This window comes from Ranitomeya imitator, chromosome 6, assembly GCF_032444005.1.
Source record: "Ranitomeya imitator isolate aRanImi1 chromosome 6, aRanImi1.pri, whole genome shotgun sequence".
Taxonomy (NCBI): Eukaryota; Metazoa; Chordata; class Amphibia; order Anura; family Dendrobatidae; genus Ranitomeya; species Ranitomeya imitator.
The window spans coordinates 431,351,006-431,371,110 of NC_091287.1; the positions used below are offsets into that span (position 1 = coordinate 431,351,006).

A 20,105-nucleotide genomic window follows, 5' to 3' on the forward strand; every position below is an offset into this window, starting at 1 on the left:
TGCAATAGAATATCTTAACAAGTCTGATGCATTTTGAAAGTAAGTCCAGTGGACCGATGAGATTAAAATAGAACTCTTTAGTCACAATAATCAAAGGTATATGAGGATAAAAAGGGGCACCAAATTTCAGGAAAAGAACATCTCGCCAACCATTAAGCATGGGGGTGGATCTATCATGGTTTTGGGTTGTGTTACAGCCAATGGCACAGGGAAGATTTCACGAGAAGTGGGAAAAATGGATTCAATTAAATTTCAACAAATTCTTGATGCAAACATAACACAATCTGTAAAAAAGCTGAAGTTGAAAAGAGGATGGCTTCTACAAATGGATAATGATTCTAAATACAAGTCAAAATTCACAATAGATTACTTAAAAAAGGTGCAAGCTGTCATACTTTCAAAAGGGGGGTACTAACCATTCATGGTGCCAAACTTTTGCATCTTTTGCTGCCGACTTCTGATTATTCAATGGCATGCATTGCAGCCACATAGTCCAAGGACTCACATCCAGCACTGGCGTCGATGGCCCCCCCTCCAGCATGTTCCTGTTTGTGGTCGCAAATCATTACACCCATGCTTATGGAAACTTTCCAAGGAGTAAGAAGTATTTATCATTTCTCTGAGAAGTTAAAAATAATAACAGAAATGGCACCCACCCTCAATGATACTCCTTCGGCCCAATTCCGGCACTTGCCCGATTCCCACTAGTCTGCACGTTCTGTCCCTGTCTTCTATGCTGACGAAATGGCCAGAAATTCTCACTCAGCAAATCAATGACCAAAGATTTTTGGAGCCATGCATTGTTAAGCATGATGAAATGCAGGTACATGATACCTTGCTGACAGAATAGGTGGAAGAGCTTTCTTACCAAAGCAGAAAACCAGTTGCCCCAGGTAGAATAATGAAAGCATCATATATGCAAAAGATGAATAATACCAATACACCAAAAAGAAATGTGCCAGACACAAATAATACAAAATAAAAATATATATTTTATGCTTTATCTTGCATAACATTAAATAATGAAAAAAAAAACAGACCATTTAGACAGACAGAGAAATACTTGGGGACCCTAAAAAGTCCAGGCATAGCAAAGGCATGCTGAGTAAATAATAATGAGAAATCATGCATGTAGGTGATGTGCAGATGAACTCACTAGAAACTTGTGAAAGTGGTAACAAAAGTGCCAATAGGTATTGCAAATACAAAAGAAGTACATGACATAAAAAAATCATAAATGTAATTATATTATAGGCAGAACATACACTCACTGGAAATAAATATTAAAATAATGCAAATTTCAGGTTCCAAGAAGTAATGATACTAACCCTCAGCGATTCCCCTCTGGTCTCAATTCGGCACTTGCCCGGTCACCGTCTTTGCTCCCCGGTCCTGTGCGTGACACTACAGAAATAAACAGAAATTCTCAATCGTCCAATCACTAGATGAAATGTGTCGATCTTCATGCCCTGATTCATCATTTGCATTTTTTTCATTTGTCACATTCCTTTTTTGTCTTGTGGTATAAGTTACTTTTTTGGCACCAAATTCAAAATGGAGCAAGCGATTCATGAATTTGGCACAAAGATAAAAATGGTCTTTCTTTCTTTCTTGAAATGTTTTTGCTAATTTTGACTTCAAAAGTCGCAAAAAACTGTGTCCAAAGTTTTGCATCGCAAATTGATGAATCCGGCCGAATCATCTGGAATTACTAGACTCCTCCAACAAAGCAAAAAACAAACAAAAACAGGCTACCACATATAAAATAGACTTAAAAAAGCACAAATAGAATAATGAATTGGATGCAAAAAAATGTGCAAAATACACAAAACTAAACAAAAAAACAGGCGCAAAGACAATGATGAATCGGGACCTCTGTGTTTTCAAATCAGGATGAAAACCAGCTCCATAACACATTGGCGATAAAACAGATGGAATGAATTATTTGCCAACCAGAAACCAGTTGCCACAGGTAGCTAGTAATATGACGTATACTAGAGGAATGTACGTGGATAAATGATGAATGTCATGGAACAAGGAGAAAAAATACACCCACCGTGGGAACACACATCCAAAGCACAATTTGCTAAATATCTTTGTCCATATATTTAAATCCATTTTGCCCCAATAAATCAGATCTATAAAGCAACCAAGCTGCCCATGCTATGGAAAATACAGTTAATTCAAGACAAAAATCACCACTTTGTAGAATACTTTTTGTTAGAAAGTCCCCAAATAGTCAATTGGTGCTGGAACCCAATGAAAGGTCAGCAGTTATTTGGGCGGAACACAGCAGCAAGTGCTCAATTTTCGTGTGGTACTGCCACTTTGGAAATAAAACATTACAAGACCTCTTGAAGAGATAAGAGATATGTTTTATTACACTGTATAATGAATTGCACTACTTAAATATGAATTTGAAGGCCTGACAATTTGCATGCACTTAGTTGGGGAATAGATAGAATTAATAGTTGGGACTAGCCCAGACTGGGATGGGCTATGTGGGAAGACAGAAGACAACTTCATGATCTCTAATTAGTGCTCAGTGTTCAGCAAAGACAGATCTAAGGTGTGACAGTTTTTAGACTGACATGTTACATGTGATAGTGTGTTCTGTGTAAGGAAAGATGACAGGACATCAGATAGTACGTCCTAAGTACCAAGGAAATGTGAGGAGATATCTGACAGAGAGATTTGATAGAGAGACTCCACAGATTGAAACCTAGGCTAGGGAGGCCACCTAAACAGTAAGAAGCTTAATCAAGGTGAAGTAGGAGGCCCACTTAAGGTAAGTAGAACAAGAAGGCATTGTATCAGTAGGACTTTAGCAAACAGTTGTCTACAGTGAAAGGAAGCTCAATTGTGTGGATTGAAAGGAATCAATGGCCACAATATTGGGACTTAAACTCTCCTACGGAGAACAGTGGACTTTCAAGCTTCTACTGAGGAATCATACCGACATAAATCAAGCGGTCGGATCCTCATTAATTAGTTAGGAAGTGAGAGTAGCTGAGAGCGGCCATAGCGTTACACTTCGACATATGCGGCCCTTTCAGCAGAAGACAAAGTCTTCCCTAATTGTTTACTGGATTGTTATGAGAAGCAAGAGTGCGAAAAGAAAGAGAAATGAAGTGTTATTAAATGAAACTACGAAGAAACATGGCTATTATCTGATGTTCAGTAAACACAAGTTTATTGTTGGACTTTTGTCTCCTTCAATATGTTCTCTAACATCTGGTCCTGGCTTGCCCAACATAATAGCACCATGCGGTCTGCACAGGTGTATTGCTCAGCTAGCAAGAGCACACACACAGCCAGGAGCCCCATTTTCATGTAGCATGTCGGGGGCATGGAAGACGAGTTCCTCGACCACAGCGGCCGCCCTGCGCCACTTTACAGCCACTCTCAGATCTGGCCAATAAATGAAGGTCCTTATTGGATTTACCCACTTTATTAACTCCCCATTCAATAAAGAATATTTGAGAATACGTTTTATAAATAACACAACACCTTGAAAGTAATCCTATCATATCATAAAGCTATTATGATTAAAAACAAAGTTAAAGAGGCTGTTCTAAAAATAAAGAAGCAAATGTACAATTATTAAGGAAAAGTACACCAGTATATGAGTGCTGAAGAGTCATAGGACTAAGTGCGGCATATGATTGCTACAGCGATAGATTACTGCTGTACAGTCTCACAGCTGTTAATTGTATTATTCACTGTACTGCTGAACATTTACTATTAAACACTTTTTGTGCATGGTATATGATCACTTTTTCTATTGGTAAAAATGTATAAATATTGAAGTAAATGCAGAAGAACATTAGCATCTGATAGTGTATTCACTATAGTTTATTAACGTTAGGTCAGTCACGCATTATATTCAATGTTTAATGTCAGTAACGTTACAGAGTTTTACTACTGATGTATAGTGGTGCCACTCATGTATCAATGTGAACACTAATGTGTAGTTTCACTAAGGGAATCTGTCTACACAAAATCAAACAAACCAGCCTTCTCAGGATCCTGTAATGCCAAAGCTATCCATCAAAGCTGAGGAGGGCAGAGATAAATGATATGTAAGTGGTAAGGTGCACGGAGCTTTGAAAAGTCCTTTTTGTCCTGACGGGTTCCCTTTAACATTTTAAGTCAACATTTAATATTTGGACATAGATAAGGGCTATGTGTTTAGTATTGTTACATTGCATAACATTTTGATTATAATTGTGCAAACTGTCTCTTTAGAGAGGAAGACGACTAGAACTCTAGTGCCAGCTATAGGAAATAGCAATCTTAAAAGTCAAACTCGACCCTTTCATGAGGGTACTGCCCCTCATCAGTGAAAAGTGTGAGATCTGGTTTGGTTGTGTGAGAGGTGTCTGACCGAGATCCAAAGGATAAAGTTTCTCATTGCAGAGAGTGACACATTAAGCATGCTGAGATAAGAATACTTTTAAGCTGCAATGCTCCTCTGGGAAATTTGCAAATTGTCTCTTCAGAGAGGAATAGGACTAGAACGTTAGTGCCACCTATAGGAAGTAGCAATCCTAAAAGTCAATGTCGACCCTTTAATGAGCCTCCTCATCTCGGCATGCTCAACATGACACACTCTACAAGGAGAAGCATTAACTTGGATCCTTGTTATACAGTAATTGTAAATGTTAAAAGGGTTGTTCACTGCACAGACTGGAGTGGAGTTAAGAATAGGCTGTCTTAATTTTATACTAGGGAATATGGTGATTGAGAAGGGATTACCTTTGCACAACATCTTTAATGCATCAGGCAGAGCCATGGACAACAGTGCACATAAAAAACATATACAGCTTCATATAAGCAATGCTTAAGGAGAAAATATTAGTATACATACTGTGGTATATCGGCTCACTCGGTTGGACGCAGATGTAGAAACAAAACACTGTCTCTTTAAGAAAGTTCTTGGTTTTTTAAGTGTGGCATAGGCCAAGCTGAAAAAATAAACATGGCCCTCTGGGCAAAACAAAACAAGTGCAGGGATCAACCTGCTTAGGGTTAGCAATGTCCACTGTTCAGGTCCTTTAATACAAACACTTCTCTGGTGTGTTCCTCTCCAGACACTGAACAACTACTTAGAATGGAATGCAGCTATTTAAGCCCCAGACCACACCCTGAGGTGGAGATAAGGTGGACAACCTCCCACACTATGGTCATCCACTAAATATCCAGCCCTTGATTTAAATTTGCTTCTACCTCCTTGCAACACTTAGCGTGCTGAAGGAACAACTTCTGGGTCTCTAGATCACTGAAGCCATGAGCCTCAGCGAAACATATCTCCCCTCCAGCACCTTGCCATTGACTTTGTCACAATACAAAGAATAAAGGGGCATGGCATGAAGCAAAAATCATATATGCCTCTGCATGAAATTGGATTGATGTAATGTACTTAAATCATATTTTCTTTACCTGTTACACCCAGACATTTACCAATATCTAGCAAGCCTTTTACAAGTTTTCCCAAGTTGGATGCCAGCTCCTACACAAATGTGCTACTATGTCACATAAGACCAACCACTTGTATGACAAGGCCATTTGGCAGTCCATGAGACCACCCAGCCATTATCCTTCTCTAGAATTACTATTGACCATAATTAACACTGTTCACAAACAGAGTTTCCACCTCTTTCAGAGTGTCACTTCAATAGGAACTCAAGGTCCGACTTGACAGTAACTTTGCTATTACTATTTGCTCTTCTTCTTAATAGTAACTTTGATTTACTCTAAATTACCGACACTGCAATATTACCGGTAAGTCTGCACATGCCAGATTGATGAACCTTCAGGCTATGTGCACACGTTGCGGATTAGGCTTAGGAATTTCTGGTGCGGATTCTGCCTCTCCTGTCGAGTTTTCATCCAGCTAGAGGTGGTTAGAAGACTTCGGATTCCTGTCAGATCCCTGGAGACTCCTCGACAGATAGCTTCGGTCGATGGTCAACCCCTGCGGGAGTCTGTTACTCTGGTCACCGAAGAATTGGAACTACAGATCAGAGTCCGGCTCCGGGAGAGAATTGTCTTTTACATGCTACCCTCCTTGTCTCATGCTATTCTGCTCAGTCTTCCTTGGTTGAGAACACATGAGCCTACTCTCAATTGGCAGTCCGGGGACAATCTACGTTGGGGCAGTGCTGCCAGAACAAGTGCTTGCTTCCCGTCCAGTTTAAAGACTCCTCTCTGTCTAACTCATTGTTTCCAGATTTACCATCTGCTTATGTGGCTTTTGCAGATGTCTTCAGCAAAAAGATCCTTCCTCCGCATCGTCCATACGACTGCCCGATCGACCTTGTTCCAGGTTCTACTCCACCTAGGGGTCGGATTTACCCCCTATCCACTTCTGAGACACAAGCTATGACCGAATAGATCCAGGAAAATGTAACCAAAGGCTTTTTTCGAAAATCTTCTCCTGCTGGTGCTGGTTTCTTTTTCGTCAAGAAAAAAGATGGTTTCCTTCATCCTTGCATCAACTACCGAGGTCTCAACAATATCACAGTTAAAAACAAGTACCCACTTCCCCTCATTCCGGAAGTGTTTGACTGTCTCCAAGGAGCGTGAATCTTCATTAAATTGGATCTTCGTGGGGCTTACAACCTCATCCGAATACACCCCGCTGATGAGTGGAAGATTGCGTTCAACACCCAAGATGGCCATTACGAGTATCTCTTGGTGCCTTTTGCTTTGTGCAACGCTCCCGCTGTGTTTAAGGAGTTCATGAATGATGTTTTCCGGGATCTATTCTATTCTTTTGTGGTGATGATATTCTTATTTTCTCTCCAGATCTCTCTACCCAAAGAAGAGACGTCCGTCAAGTCCTTTTACGTCTAAGAGCAAATCGTCTTTATGCCAAGCTTGAAAAGTGCGCCTTCGAGCAATCTTCATTACTGTTTCTAGGGTATATCATATCTGACTCTGGCCTTCACATGGATCCGGAGAAAGTGTCTGCCGTACTGAACTGGCCATGTCCCCAGGGGGTCAAGGCGATCCAACCGTTCCTTGGTTTCGCTAACTACTACCGGCAGTTCAGACCACACTTTTCTACCCTGTCTAGTGCTATCTCCGCTCTGATCCGCAAGGGAGCCAATCCTGGCCTCCAGAGGCCAAAGATGCATTCCGGTCCTTGAAACAAGCCTTTGCTATGGCTCCTGTTCATCATCCTGAGATTAGCAAGCCCTTCGTTCTTGAGGTTGAAGCTTCGGCCATCGGAGCTAGTGTGGTGCTTTCCCAGAGGTCTTCCTCCGGTCGGCTTGTCACTTGCACCTTCTTCTCTAAGACCTTCTCGGCTGCTGAGAGAAACTATACCATCGGTTACAGAGAATTGCTTGCTATCAAATTGGCGTTGGAGGAATAGCGGTATTTGTTGGAGGGAGCCGTACATCCTTTTTAGATCTACACTGACCACAAGATTCTGGCATATATCCGCTCTGCACAAAGACTTAATCCTCGGCAAGCTAGGTGGTCGCTATTCTTTGCCTGGTTTGATTTTGAGTTACATTTTCATTCTGGTGATAAGAATTTCAAAGCAGATGCTTTATCCAGATCCTACCTGACTACGAATGTCGAGGAGAAACCCTCACATATCATGGATCCAAGCAAGGCCATCTTGGTTGCTCCCATCACTGTAACTTTTTTTTTTATATAGCGCTAACATATTCCACAGCACTTTACATTTTGCACACATTATCATCACTGTCCCCAATGGGTAACTTCTATACCCCCGGGTAAGACTTTTGTTCAAGAGTGCAACAGAAGGCAAGTTCTACGTTGGGGTCATGCCTTCAAGCTGGTGGATCATGTTGGTTTCAAGAAAACTCTTTCTTTGGTGTCATGTTACTACTGGTGGCCATCCCTTCCTCGAGACATCCAAAGTTTTGCTGCTTCCTGTCCATCTTGCGCCAAGAATAAGGTTCCTAGGCATCTGCCCTCGGGTCTTCTGCATCCGCTTCTGGTTCCCTCGGCTCCTTGGCAACACATTGCGATGGACTTTATCACCGATCTATCGCTTTCTTCAGGTCATACAGTTATCTTTGTAGTTGTGGATCGATTTTCCAAGATGGCTCACTTTGTTCCTCTTTCCGGATTACCGTCTGCCCCCTAATTGGCAAGAGTTTTCATGACTCATATTTTCCGGATACACCGCTTTCTTCAACACATAGTTTCGGACAGAGGAGTTCAGTTCACCTCGCGCTTCTGGCTTTCATTATGCAAATTGATGGATGTAACTCTGGATTTCTCCTCTGCCTACCATGCTCAAACTATTGGTCAGGCAGAGCGTACAAATCAAATCCTGGTCACCTATCTTCGTCATTTCTCTAACGTCCATCAAAACGACTAGTTCAGTTTACTCCCTTGGGCCAGTTTGCTTATAAAAACCACATCAGCGAATCCTCTTCCAAGTCACCTTTCTTTGTTGTTTATGGGCAACATCCTGGTGTTCCTCTGCCAGTACTCCCAGCCTCGGGTGTGCTGGCGGCCGATCTCCTGACCAAGGATTTTTCCAGGGTCTGGCAGGAGATCAAAACCGCACTCGAACAAGCTGGAAACAGAATTAAGAGACATGCCGACAAGAGACGATTGGACTTTCCATCTTTTCAACCGGGTGATAAAGTATGGTTATCTTCCAAGTTCATCCGCCTTCAGATTCCTTCGTATAATCTTGGTCCATGGTATATCGGTCCATTTGAGGTCTTAACTCATATTAACGAGGTTGCCTACAAGTTAAAGTTGCCCGTCTAGCTCCGCATCACCAACTCTTTCCACGTTTCTCTACTTAAGCCAGTCATACTCAATCAATTTCATGCCACCTCTGGTCAATCGCCTCTACTCATTTCTGATCAGGATGTCTTTGAAGTTAAGGACATTCTAGCTATGAAGAAATCTCATGGTAAAACTCTCTTTTTAATTGATTGGAAGGGTTTTGGTCCAGAGGAGAGGACTTGGGAGCCCCGTGAAAACATACAGGCTCCTCAGATTTTGGCCAAATTTCTTTCCGGTCTTAGAAGGAGAGGTGTAAGGGGAGGAGTACTGTCACGGTGCCAACTGCCGCCGCTCCTACTGCCGCGCCTGCCGCTCACTCTGCGCCGACATACTCACCCATCCCGGCGCGCTCCAGCGGTGTGCGCGCGCCTTCCGGTCTCTTCTCCTGATTTGCCACCAGTCCCCAGCCCTTGTCGGGTGCACGTGCGTGCCTCTCACTGCGCACGCACACTTCCTCTCTCTGGTCTGCAGACACTCCGTTCTTCCACTCTGATTCTGGAGGAACTTGACCTGGAAGTTCTGCAGCACTCGGTCTATTTAAGGTAACTTCTTCCTCTGCTCCATGCCTGATTGTCATTTGTCCTCACTTGAACCAGGTCCCTCTGTGCTTTGTTCTCTTCAGTGCGATACTCTGTCCGTCTTGTGTCTACACCTTACCCTGTCAGTCCTGGTCATCCCCAATATCCTGCTTGTCCAGCGTTTGCGCCATATCCAGTCTGTCCGCCATATCCTGCCCATCCTGTGTCTCTGCCATACCCTGTCTGTCCTGGGCGTCCACCATATCTAGTCTGTCCGCCATATCCTGCCCATCCTGTGTTTCCGCCATATCCTGCCTGTCCTGTGTTTGCGCCATATCCAGTCTGTCCGCCATATCCTGCCCATCCTGTGTCTCTGCCATACCCTGTCTGTCCTGGGCGTCCACCATATCTAGTCTGTCCGCCATATCCTGCTCGTCCTGTGTCTCCGCCATACCCTATTTGTCCTGAGTGTCCGACTTATCCAGTCCACTCTGTGTTTCAGTTACTGTCACTCTGTCCTGTGTCTCCGCCTTAGCCACTTCCGCGTCTTTCCTCTCCTACTTCCTGTTCCTTGGTATAAGCTTCTGCGACAATAGTCTCCCTTGGGCCTGCCCCTAACGCTCCCTGTATTGGGGGTGGTCCACCAGGCCAGCTCACCCTTGGGAGGTTCGTTGTCATGGTTCTGCGGGTTCACTTTTAGGAGATCCATAAGATCTGACACACTAATTGTAATATATCCTATAATTATGGGTATTGTCCTAAGAAAAATAGGGTATAAAACTCTACACTTCATGATCAATTCACTTTGTGCCCTTACACAATCCTCTTTTTGTTCTTCTTCATACATCATTTAGGTTCTATGTTGTCAAACAAGGGTGACAGAACCTGAAATGTCCGGTATGTAATGTATAGTAAATATGGCCAAATGGTTCCATCTGGTGCGCCGCCAAAATACATTTTTTTCTAAGCCTGATTCGATTTTTCACTTACAAAAATAGCCATCTTAACCTTATTTGTATGATTATACCTGTGTTGTTTTTCCTTTCTACTTCTCAGGTTGACAGTTTTGAACTGGAAGCCGTGTCTCTTGGTGAACTGAGGAAAGTTGTACTTGGACATGATAGAGAAGGGTATGGAGCAGGAATGTATCTGAAGATGGTCACAATTAAAGAATCTCAAGACTCGACTACTGAATGGGTTTTTCCACTTTGGAATTGGTTGGATAGTCATCTGGGTTTATGTCAGACAGTCTGCAAATTGTACACAACAGGTACAAATTCTATCCACACTAGTAAATATTTAGGAAGGCTTTAATAAGATCATGCAGTTCAGTTTATTCATTTTTTTAACCCCTTCACGATGTTTGACGGTTATGTATGTCAAAAGTTGTGTCCTTGTCTTTGATGGGGGTTCGCACACGGAGCCTGAGTCTTTCCTTGCACATAAAGGGTGATTTAATCAGACATGTGCCTTTAACAGCAGTGGGTAGAGCGGAGCACCTCCTGTGGCTGTGAACATGTTTAATGATGCTGTCAATCTGTGCCATGTATAGCACAGGAGATCAGACAATCTCAACTTCAAGTCCTCTAGGGGGACTAATACTATTAAATACAGTAAAAAGTGGAAAAACGAAAAGTTCAAATCATCCCCTTTTGCCCCATTAAAAATAAAAAAAATTAAAAATACACATATTTGGTATTGCTGTGTACAAAAAAGTCTCATCTATCAAAATATAAAATAAATTTATCAGATTGGTTCAAAAAGGTGTATTGAAAAGAAGATCAAAACACCAGAATTATGTTTTTTGGCCACGTCAATATTGCAATAAGAGGCAAACAAAACATTGTATCTACCACAAAATTGTATCAGTAAAACATCACTTCGTGGCACGAAAAGTAAGCCCTCACAATGCTCCATATCCCGAAAAATAAAAATGTTATGAGCCTTGGAAAATAGCAACAAAAGCAAAAAAATAATTTTGTTTACAAATTTTTGGAAAAAATTTGACACTTAACCCCTTTACCCCCCAAGGGTGGTTTGCACGTTAATGACCAGGCCAATTTTTACAATTCTGACCACTGTCCCTTTATGAGGTTATAACTCTGGAACGCTTCAACCGATCCTGGTGATTCTGACAGGGTTTTCTCGAGACACATTGTACTTCATGATAGTGGTAACATTCCTTTGATATTACCTGTGTTTATTTATGAAAAAAACGGAAATTTGGCGAAAAATTTGAAAATTTCGCAGTTTTCCAACTTTGAATTTTTATGCAATTAAATCACAGAGATATGTCACACAAAATACTTAATAAGTAGCATTTCCCACATGTCTACTTTACATCAGCACAATTTTGGAACCACAATTTTTTTTTGTTAGGGAGTTATAAGGGTTAAAATTTGACCAGCAATTTCTCATTTTTACAACACCATTTTTTTATGGACCACATCTCAAGTGTGACACCATTATAAAAGCTGCACCCCTCAAGGTGCTCAAAACCACATTCAAGAAGTTTATTAACCCTTCAGGTGTTTCACAGGAATTTTTAGAATGCTTAAATAAAAATGAACATTTAACTTTTTTTCACAAAAAATTTAATTCAGCTCCAATTTGTTTTATTTTACCAAGGGTAACAGGAGAAAATGGACCCCAAAGGTTGTTGTACAATTTGTCCTGAGTACGCTGATACCCCACACTGTTTGGGTGCATGGCAGAGCTCGGAAGCGAAGGAGCGCCATTTGACTTTTCAATGCAAAATTGACTGGAATTGAGATGGGATGCCGTGTTGCGTTTGGAGAGCCCCTGATGTGCCTAAACATTGAAACCCCCCACAAGTGACACCATTTTGGAAAGTAGACCCCTTAAGGAACTTATCTAGATGTGTGGTGAGCACTTTGACCCACCAAGTGTTTCACAGAAGTTTATAATGCAGAGCCGTGAAAATAAAAAATCTTTTTTTTCCCATAAAATTTATTTTTTAGCCCCCAGTTTTGTATTTTCCCAAGGGTAACAGGAGAAATAGGACCCCAAAAGTTGTTGTCCAATTTGTCCTGAGTACACTGATACCCCATATGTGGGGGGGGGACCACCGTTTGGGCGCATGGGAGAGCTCGGAAGGAGCGCCATTTGGAACGCAGACTTACATGGAATGGTCTGCGGCCATCACATTGCGTTTGCAGAGCCCCTAATGTAGCTAAACAGTAGAAACCCCCCACAAGTGACCCTATATTAGAAACTAGACCCCCCAAGGAACCTATCTAGATGTGTTGTGAGAACTTTGAACCCCCCAATGTTTCCCTACAGTTTATAACGTAGAGCCCTGAAAATAAAATATATTTTCTTTTTTCCACAAAAATTATTTTTTTAGCCCCGTTTTGTATTTTCCCAAGGGTAATGTGTCCTGAGTACGCTGATACCCCATATGTTGGGGTAAACCCCTGTGTGGGCACAAGGGAGAGCTCGGAAGGGAAGGAGCACTGTTTTACTTTTTCAACGCAGAATTAGCTGAAATTGAGATCGGACGCCATGTCGCGTTTGGAGAGCCCCTGATGTGCCTAAACAGTGGAAACCCCCAAATTATAACTGAAACCCTAATCCAAACACACCCCTAACCCTAATCTCAATGGTAACCCTAAACACACCCCTAACCCTGACACACCCCTAACCCTAATCCCAACCCTATTCCCAACCATAAATGTAATCCAAACCCTAACCCTAACTTTAGCCCCAACCCTAACTTTAGCCCCATCCCTAACTGTAGCCTTAACCCTAGCCCCAACCCTAACCCTAACCTTAGCCCTAACCCCAACCGTAGCCCTAACCCTAACCCTAACCATAACCCTAGCCCTAACCCTAGCCCTAACCCTAACCCTAGCCCTAACCCTAACCCCAATGGGAAAAAGGGAAAAATTAAAAAATGTAAAAAAATGTATTTATTTCCAAACTAAGTGGGTGATGAAGGGGGTTTTGATTTACTTTTATAGCGGGTTATTTAGCGGATTTTTATGATTGGCAGCCATCACACACTGAAAGACGCTTTTTATCGCAAAAAATATTTTTTGCGTTACCACATTTTGAGAGCTATAATTTTTCCATATTTTGGTTCACAGAGTCATGTGAGGTCTTGTTTTTTGCGGGACGAGTTGATGTTTTTATTTGTAACATTTTCGAGCACGTGACCATTTTTGATCGTTTTTTATTCCGATTTTTGTGAGGCAGAATGACCAAAAACCAGCTATTCATGAATTTCTTTTGGGGGAGCCGTTTATACCATTCCGCGGTTGGTAAAATGGATAAAGCATTTTTATTCTTCGGGTCAGTACGATTACAGCGATACCTCATTTATATAATTTTATCATATCATGTTTTGGTGCTTTTATACGATAAAACTATTTTATAGAAAAAATAATTATTTTTGCATCGCTTTATTCTGAGGACTATAACTTTTTTATTTTTTCACTGATGATGCTGTATGGCAGCTCGTTTTTTGCGGGACAAGATGACATTTTCAGCGGTACCTTGGTTATTTATTTCCGTCTTTTTTTGATCGCGTGTTATTCCACTTTTTGTTTGGCGGTATGATAGTAAAGCGTTGTTTTTTGCCTCATTTTTTTTTATTTTTACCGCGTTCACTGAAGGGGTTAATTAGCAGGACAGTTTTATAGGTGGGGTCGTCACGGACGTGGCGATACTAAATATGTGTACTTTTATTGTTTTTTTTAAATTTAGATAAAGAAATGTATTTATAGGAACAATATTTTTTTTTGGGGGGGGGGGAATTTGGGGGGGAATTTTTTTTAATTTTTTGTTACACATGTGAATATTTTTTTTTTACACCATAACATCGCCCCGTGGGGGGGGGGGCATCATGTTATAGTGTAAGATCACTGATCTGACACTTTGCTGTGCAGTGTGTCAGATCAGCGATCTGACATGCACAGCTGCAGGCTTCACAGTGCCTGCTCTGAGCAGGTGTTGTGAAGCCACCTCCCTCCCTGCAGGACCCGGATGCCCTGGCCATCTTGGATCTGGGCCTGCAAGGAGAAGGAGGAGGTAAGAGACCCTTGCAGCAATGCGATCACATCGTGTTGCTGTGGGGGTGTCAGGGAAGCCCGCAGGGAGCCACCTCCCTGCACGATGCTTCCCTATACCGCCGGCACACCGCGATCATGTTTGATCGCGGTGTGCCAGGGGTTAATGTCCCGGGAGCGGTCCGTGACCGCTCCTGGCACATTGTGCCGGATGTCAGCTGCGACAGGCAACTGACACCCGGCTGCGCTCCCCCCGTGAGCGTGGCCGATCGCTATGATGTACTATCCCATCGGTGGTCATATGGGCCCACCCCACCTCGACGGGATAGTATGTCATATGTCAGAAAGGGGTTAAAGGGAATCTGTCACCACTTTTTTTCGATATGAGATAAAAATATGGTTCAATTGTGCCTGAGCTCTGCTTTACAGCAGTACCTTTCATGTCCCCCAATTCCCCACCTTTGCTGAGAAAATACCTTTGTAATCTCTCCAATTTCATATGTAAATTACCCCTGTCCGGTCTCAGCAAAGGTGGGGAATCGGGGAATATGAAATGTCTTCGGTAAAGCAGAGCTCAGGCACAATTGAACCATATTTTTATCTCAAATCGAAAAAAGGGGTGACAGATTTCCTTTAACCCCTTTCTGATATTAGACGCACTATCCCGTCGAGGTGGGGTGGGCCCATATGCCCACCGACGGGATAGTACGTCATAGCGATCGGCCGCGCTCATGGTGGGAGCGCGGCTGATTGCGGCCGGGTGTCAGCTGACTATCACTGCTGACATCCGGCTTGGACCGCTCCTGGCACATTAACCCCCGAAACACTGCGATCAAACAGGGAAGCATCGTGCAGGGAAGGGGGCTCTTCGATGTGCTCGTGTTGTACCGAGCGTCTCCTCCCTGCAGGCCCCGGATCCAAAATGGCCACATGGCTGCACCCGGGTCCTGCAGGGAGGTGGCTTACCAGCGCCTGCTCAGAGCAGGCTCCGGGAAGCCTCTCTGCAGTGCACGTCAGATTGCTGATCTGACACAGTGCACAGCAAAGTGTCAGATCAGCGATCTTACACTATAACATGATGCCCCCCCCCCGGGGCAATGTTATAGTGTAAAAAAAAAAAATATTCAGATGTGTAAAAAAAATTTAAAAAATTCCTAAATAAAAAAATATATATACTGTATATATTGTTCCCATAAATACATTTCTTTATCAAAATAAAAAACAAACAATAAAAGTACACATATTTATTATCGCTGTGTCCGTAACGACCCAACCCATAAAACTGTCCCACTAGTTAACCCCTTCAGTGAACACCGTAAAAAAGAGGCAAAAAACAGCGCTTTATTATCATACCATCGAACAAAAAGTGGAATAACACACGATCAAAAATACAGATATAAATAGCCATGGTACTGCTGAAAACGTCATCTTGTCCTGCAAAAAACAAGCTGCCATACAGCATCATCAGCGAAAAAATAAAAAAGTTATAGTCCTCAGAATAAAGCGATGCAAAAATAATTATTTTTTTCTATAAAAAAGTTTTTTTTAAATAAAAGCGCCAAAACATAAAAAGTGATATAAATGAGGTATCGCTTAATCGTACTGACCCGAAGAATAAAACTGCTTTATCCATTTTACCAAACGCAGAACAGTATAAACGCCCCCCCCAAAAGAAATTCATGAATAGCTGGTTTTTGGTCATTCTGCTTCACAAAAATCGGAATAAAAAGCGATCAAAAAATGTCATGTGCCCGAAAATGTTACAAATAAAAACGTCAACTTGTCCCACAAAAAACAAGACCTCACATGACTCTGTGAACCAAAATATGGAAAAATTATAGCTCTCAAAATGTGGTAATGCAACAATATTTTTTGCAATAAAAAGCGTCTTTTAGTGTGTGACGGCTGCCAATCATAAAAATCCACTAGAAAACCCACCATGAATAGTAAATCAAACCCCCATTCATCACCCCCTTAGTTAGGGAAAAATTAAAAATGTAAAAAAATGTATTTATTTCCATTTTCCCATTAGGGTTAGTGATGTGAATTCTGCTCTTAGGTTCCCTCCGGTGGTTGTAGGTGGGAATGCAGTTGTCTCTGAGTCACAGTCCTGGCCAGGTGTATCTGATGATTACAATTCGGACTGAGATATTTAGGTGTGCAGGATCCTTTAGCCCGTCCCAGTTGTCAATGTTCCTTGTGAAGTGATGGATCACTTTCTGGCTTCTCCTGCTTGCTGCCAAATTCAGCAAAGATAAGTGTTTGGTTTTTTTGTATCTGTGGCACACTGCTGTGTGCTTGTTTCAGTTTTATTCCTGCTCTGATTGTAGGATTCACTGGAGTTGCAGATTTACGCTCCTACATCTATTAGTTAGATGTAGGAAGTTTTTGTAATTTCTGCTGTGGATGTTTTTGAAGGGTTTTAATACTGTCCGCACAGAACTCTGTCCTATCCTGTCCTATTTAGCTAGTGTGGCCTCCTGTGCTAAATCCTGTTTTCTGCTTGTGTGTTTTTTCCTCTCCGACTCACTGCCAATATTTGTGGGGGGCTGTCTATCCTTTGGGGATTTTCTCTGAGGCAAGATAGTATTCCTATTTCCACCTTTAGGGGTATTTAGCCCTCCGGCTGTGACGAGGTGTCTAGGATTGTTAGGTACACTCCACGGCTACTTCTAGTTGCGGTGTTAAGTTCAGGATTGCGGTCAGTACAGTGGCCACCTTCTCCAGTGAAAGTTCTCATGCAGCTCCAAGGTCACCGGATCATAACAGTACAACTGGCCAACAATGAGTTAAATGCATCTCAGAAGAAGGGAAGGAAGCTCTTGAGCCATTTTTTTCCCCAGTCTGTTTTGTGTTCTCCTCCCTCTTAATATCTGGGTGGCTGAGGAGCCTGGTGCAAGCATGAATGTTCAGGATTTAGCTTCTCGTGTAGACCAGATTGCTGCTAGGGTGCAAGGTATTTCTGATTATATTATTCAGACTCCTGCTTTAGAACCAAAGATTCCTACTCCTGATTTGTTTTCTGGTGACAGGTCTAAATTTTTGAGTTTCAAAAATAACTGTAGACTGTTTTTTGCCCTGAGACCTCGATCCTCTGGTGATTCCATTCAGCAGGTAAAGATCGTTATCTCCCTGCTGTGTGGCGACCCGCAGGAGTGGGCGTTCTCCCTGGAATCTGGGAATCCGGCTTTTCTTAATATTGACTCCTTTTTTCAGGCTTTAGGATTATTGAATGATGATCCTAATTCTGCGGATCAAGCTGAGAAGACCTTGTTGGCCCTGTCTCAGGGTCAAGAGGTGGCAGAATTGTATTGTCAGAAATTCAGAAAATGGTCTGTGTTGACTAAATGGAATAATGATGCTTTAGCAGCAATTTTCAGAAGGGGGCTTTCTGAATCCGTTAAAGATGTTATGGTGGGGTTTCCCACGCCTTCCGGTCAGAGTGAATCTATGTCTCTGGCCATTCAGATTGACCAACGCTTGCGGGAGCGCAGAACTGTGCGAGCTGTGGCGTTATCCCCAGAGCAAATTCCTGAGCCTATGCAATGTGATAGAATTCTGTCTAGAACGAAACGACAAGGTTTCAGATGTCAAAATAGGTTGTGTTATTATTGTGGCGATGCTTCTCATGTCATTTCTGTCTGCCCTAAGCGGACAAAGAGGATCGCCAGTTCAATTACCATCAGTACTGTACAACCTAAATTTTTGTTATCTGTGTCCTTGATCTGCTCATTGTCATCATTTTCTGTCATGGCGTTTGTGGATTCAGGCGCCGCCTTGAATTTAATGGATTTTGAGTTTGCCATGCGTTGTGGTTTTCCCTTGCAGCCTTTGCAGAACCCTATTCCTTTAAGGGGCATTGATGCTACACCCTTGGCTAAAAATAAGCCTCAGTTTTGGACACAGGTAACCATGCGCATGGCGCCAGCCCATCAGGAAGATTGTCGATTTCTGGTGTTGCATAACTTGCATGATGTTGTCGTGCTGGGTTTTCCGTGGTTACAGGTACATAATCCTGTGTTGGACTGGAAGTCCATGTCTGTGACTAGTTGGGGTTGTCAGGGGGTTCATAATGATGTTCCTTTGATGTCAATCTCTTCTTCTTCACCTTCTGAGATTCCAGAGTTTTTGTCTGATTTTCAGGATGTATTCGATGAGCCCAAATCCAGTTTCCTTCCACCGCACAGGGACTGTGATTGTGCTATTGACTTGATTCCAGGCTGTAAGTTTCCTAAGGGTCGACTTTTCAACCTATCTGTGCCTGAACATACCACCATGCGGAGCTATATTAAGGAGTCTTTGGAGAAAGGGCATATTCGGCCATCTTCTTCACCATTGGGAGCGGGGTTCTTTTTTGTTGCTAAAAAAGATGGTTCCTTGAGACCCTGTATAGATTATCGCCTCTTGAATAAGATCACGGTCAAGTTTCAATACCCTTTACCTTTGCTTTCCGATTTGTTTGCTAGGATTAAGGGAGCTAGTTGGTTTACGAAGATTGACCTTCGAGGGGCATATAATCTTGTTCGTATTAAGCAGGGTGATGAATGGAAAACTGCGTTTAACACGCCCGAAGGCCATTTTGAATACCTTGTGATGCCATTCGGACTCTCTAATGCTCCATCTGTTTTTCAGTCCTTTATGCATGATATTTTCCGGACTTATCTTGATAAATTCTTGATTGTATATTTGGACGATATTTTGATTTTTTCCGATAATTGGGAGTCTCATGTGCAACAGGTCAGGATGGTATTTCAGATCCTTCGTGACAATGCCCTGTTTGTGAAAAGGTCTAAGTGTCTCTTTGGGGTGCAGAAAGTCTCTTTTTTGGGCTTCATTTTTTCTCCCTCGTCTATAGAGATGGATCCGGTTAAGGTTCAGGCCATTCATGATTGGATTCAGCCCACATCCTTGAAGAGCCTTCAGAAATTTTTGGGTTTTGCAAATTTTTATCGCCGTTTCATTGCTAATTTTTCTAGCGTGGTTAAACCCTTGACCGATTTGACGAAGAAAGGCACTGATGTGGCGAATTGGTCCCCTGTGGCTGTCTCTGCCTTTCAGGAGCTTAAACGTCGATTTACTTCTGCTCCAGTGTTGCGCCAACCGGATGTTTCTCTTCCGTTTCAGGTTGAGGTTGACGCTTCTGAGATTGGGGCAGGGGCCGTTTTGTCTCAGAGGGATCCTGTTGGTTCCTTAATGAAACCGTGTGCCTTCTTTTCCCGTAAATTTTCACCTGCTGAACGTAATTATGATGTCGGCAATCGGAAGTTGTTGGCTATAAAGTGGGCATTTGAGGAGTGGCGACATTGGCTTGAGGGAGCTAAGCACCGTATTGTGGTCTTGATCATAAGAATTTGATTTACCTCGAGTCTGCTAGGCGGCTGAATCCTAGACAGGCTCAATGGTCCTTGTTTTTTTCCCGTTTTGATTTTGTGGTCTCGTATCTTCCGGGTTCTAAGAATTTTAAGGCTGATGCCCTCTCTAGGAGTTTTTTGCCTGATTCTCCTGAGGTCTTGGAGCCGGTCGGTATTCTGAAAGAAGGGGTGGTCCCTTCTGCCATTTCCCCTGATTTACGACGGGCTCTTCAGGAATTTCAGGCTGACAGACCTGACCGCTGTCCTGTGGGAAAATTGTTTGTTCCTGACAGATGGACTAGTAGAGTGATTTCTGAGGTTCACTGTTCCATGTTGGCTGGTCATCCTGGCATTTTTGGTACCAGAGATTTGGTTGGTAGGTCCTTTTGGTGGCCTTCATTGTCACGTGATGTGTGTTC

The 20,105-nt window shown here is 42.5% G+C and overlaps 1 protein-coding gene across 1 annotated transcript in view; it reads left to right on the forward strand.

The window, feature by feature from the left end:
- Positions 1-20,105, forward strand: part of LOC138642825 (lipoxygenase homology domain-containing protein 1-like) — a 302,432-nt gene that overhangs the window by 16,360 nt on the left and 265,967 nt on the right. Inside the window, exon 4 of the mRNA XM_069731356.1 lies at positions 10,362-10,575. Within this exon, the coding sequence (XP_069587457.1) occupies positions 10,362-10,575 (214 nt within the window). The remainder of the gene's footprint in view (positions 1-10,361; positions 10,576-20,105) is intronic.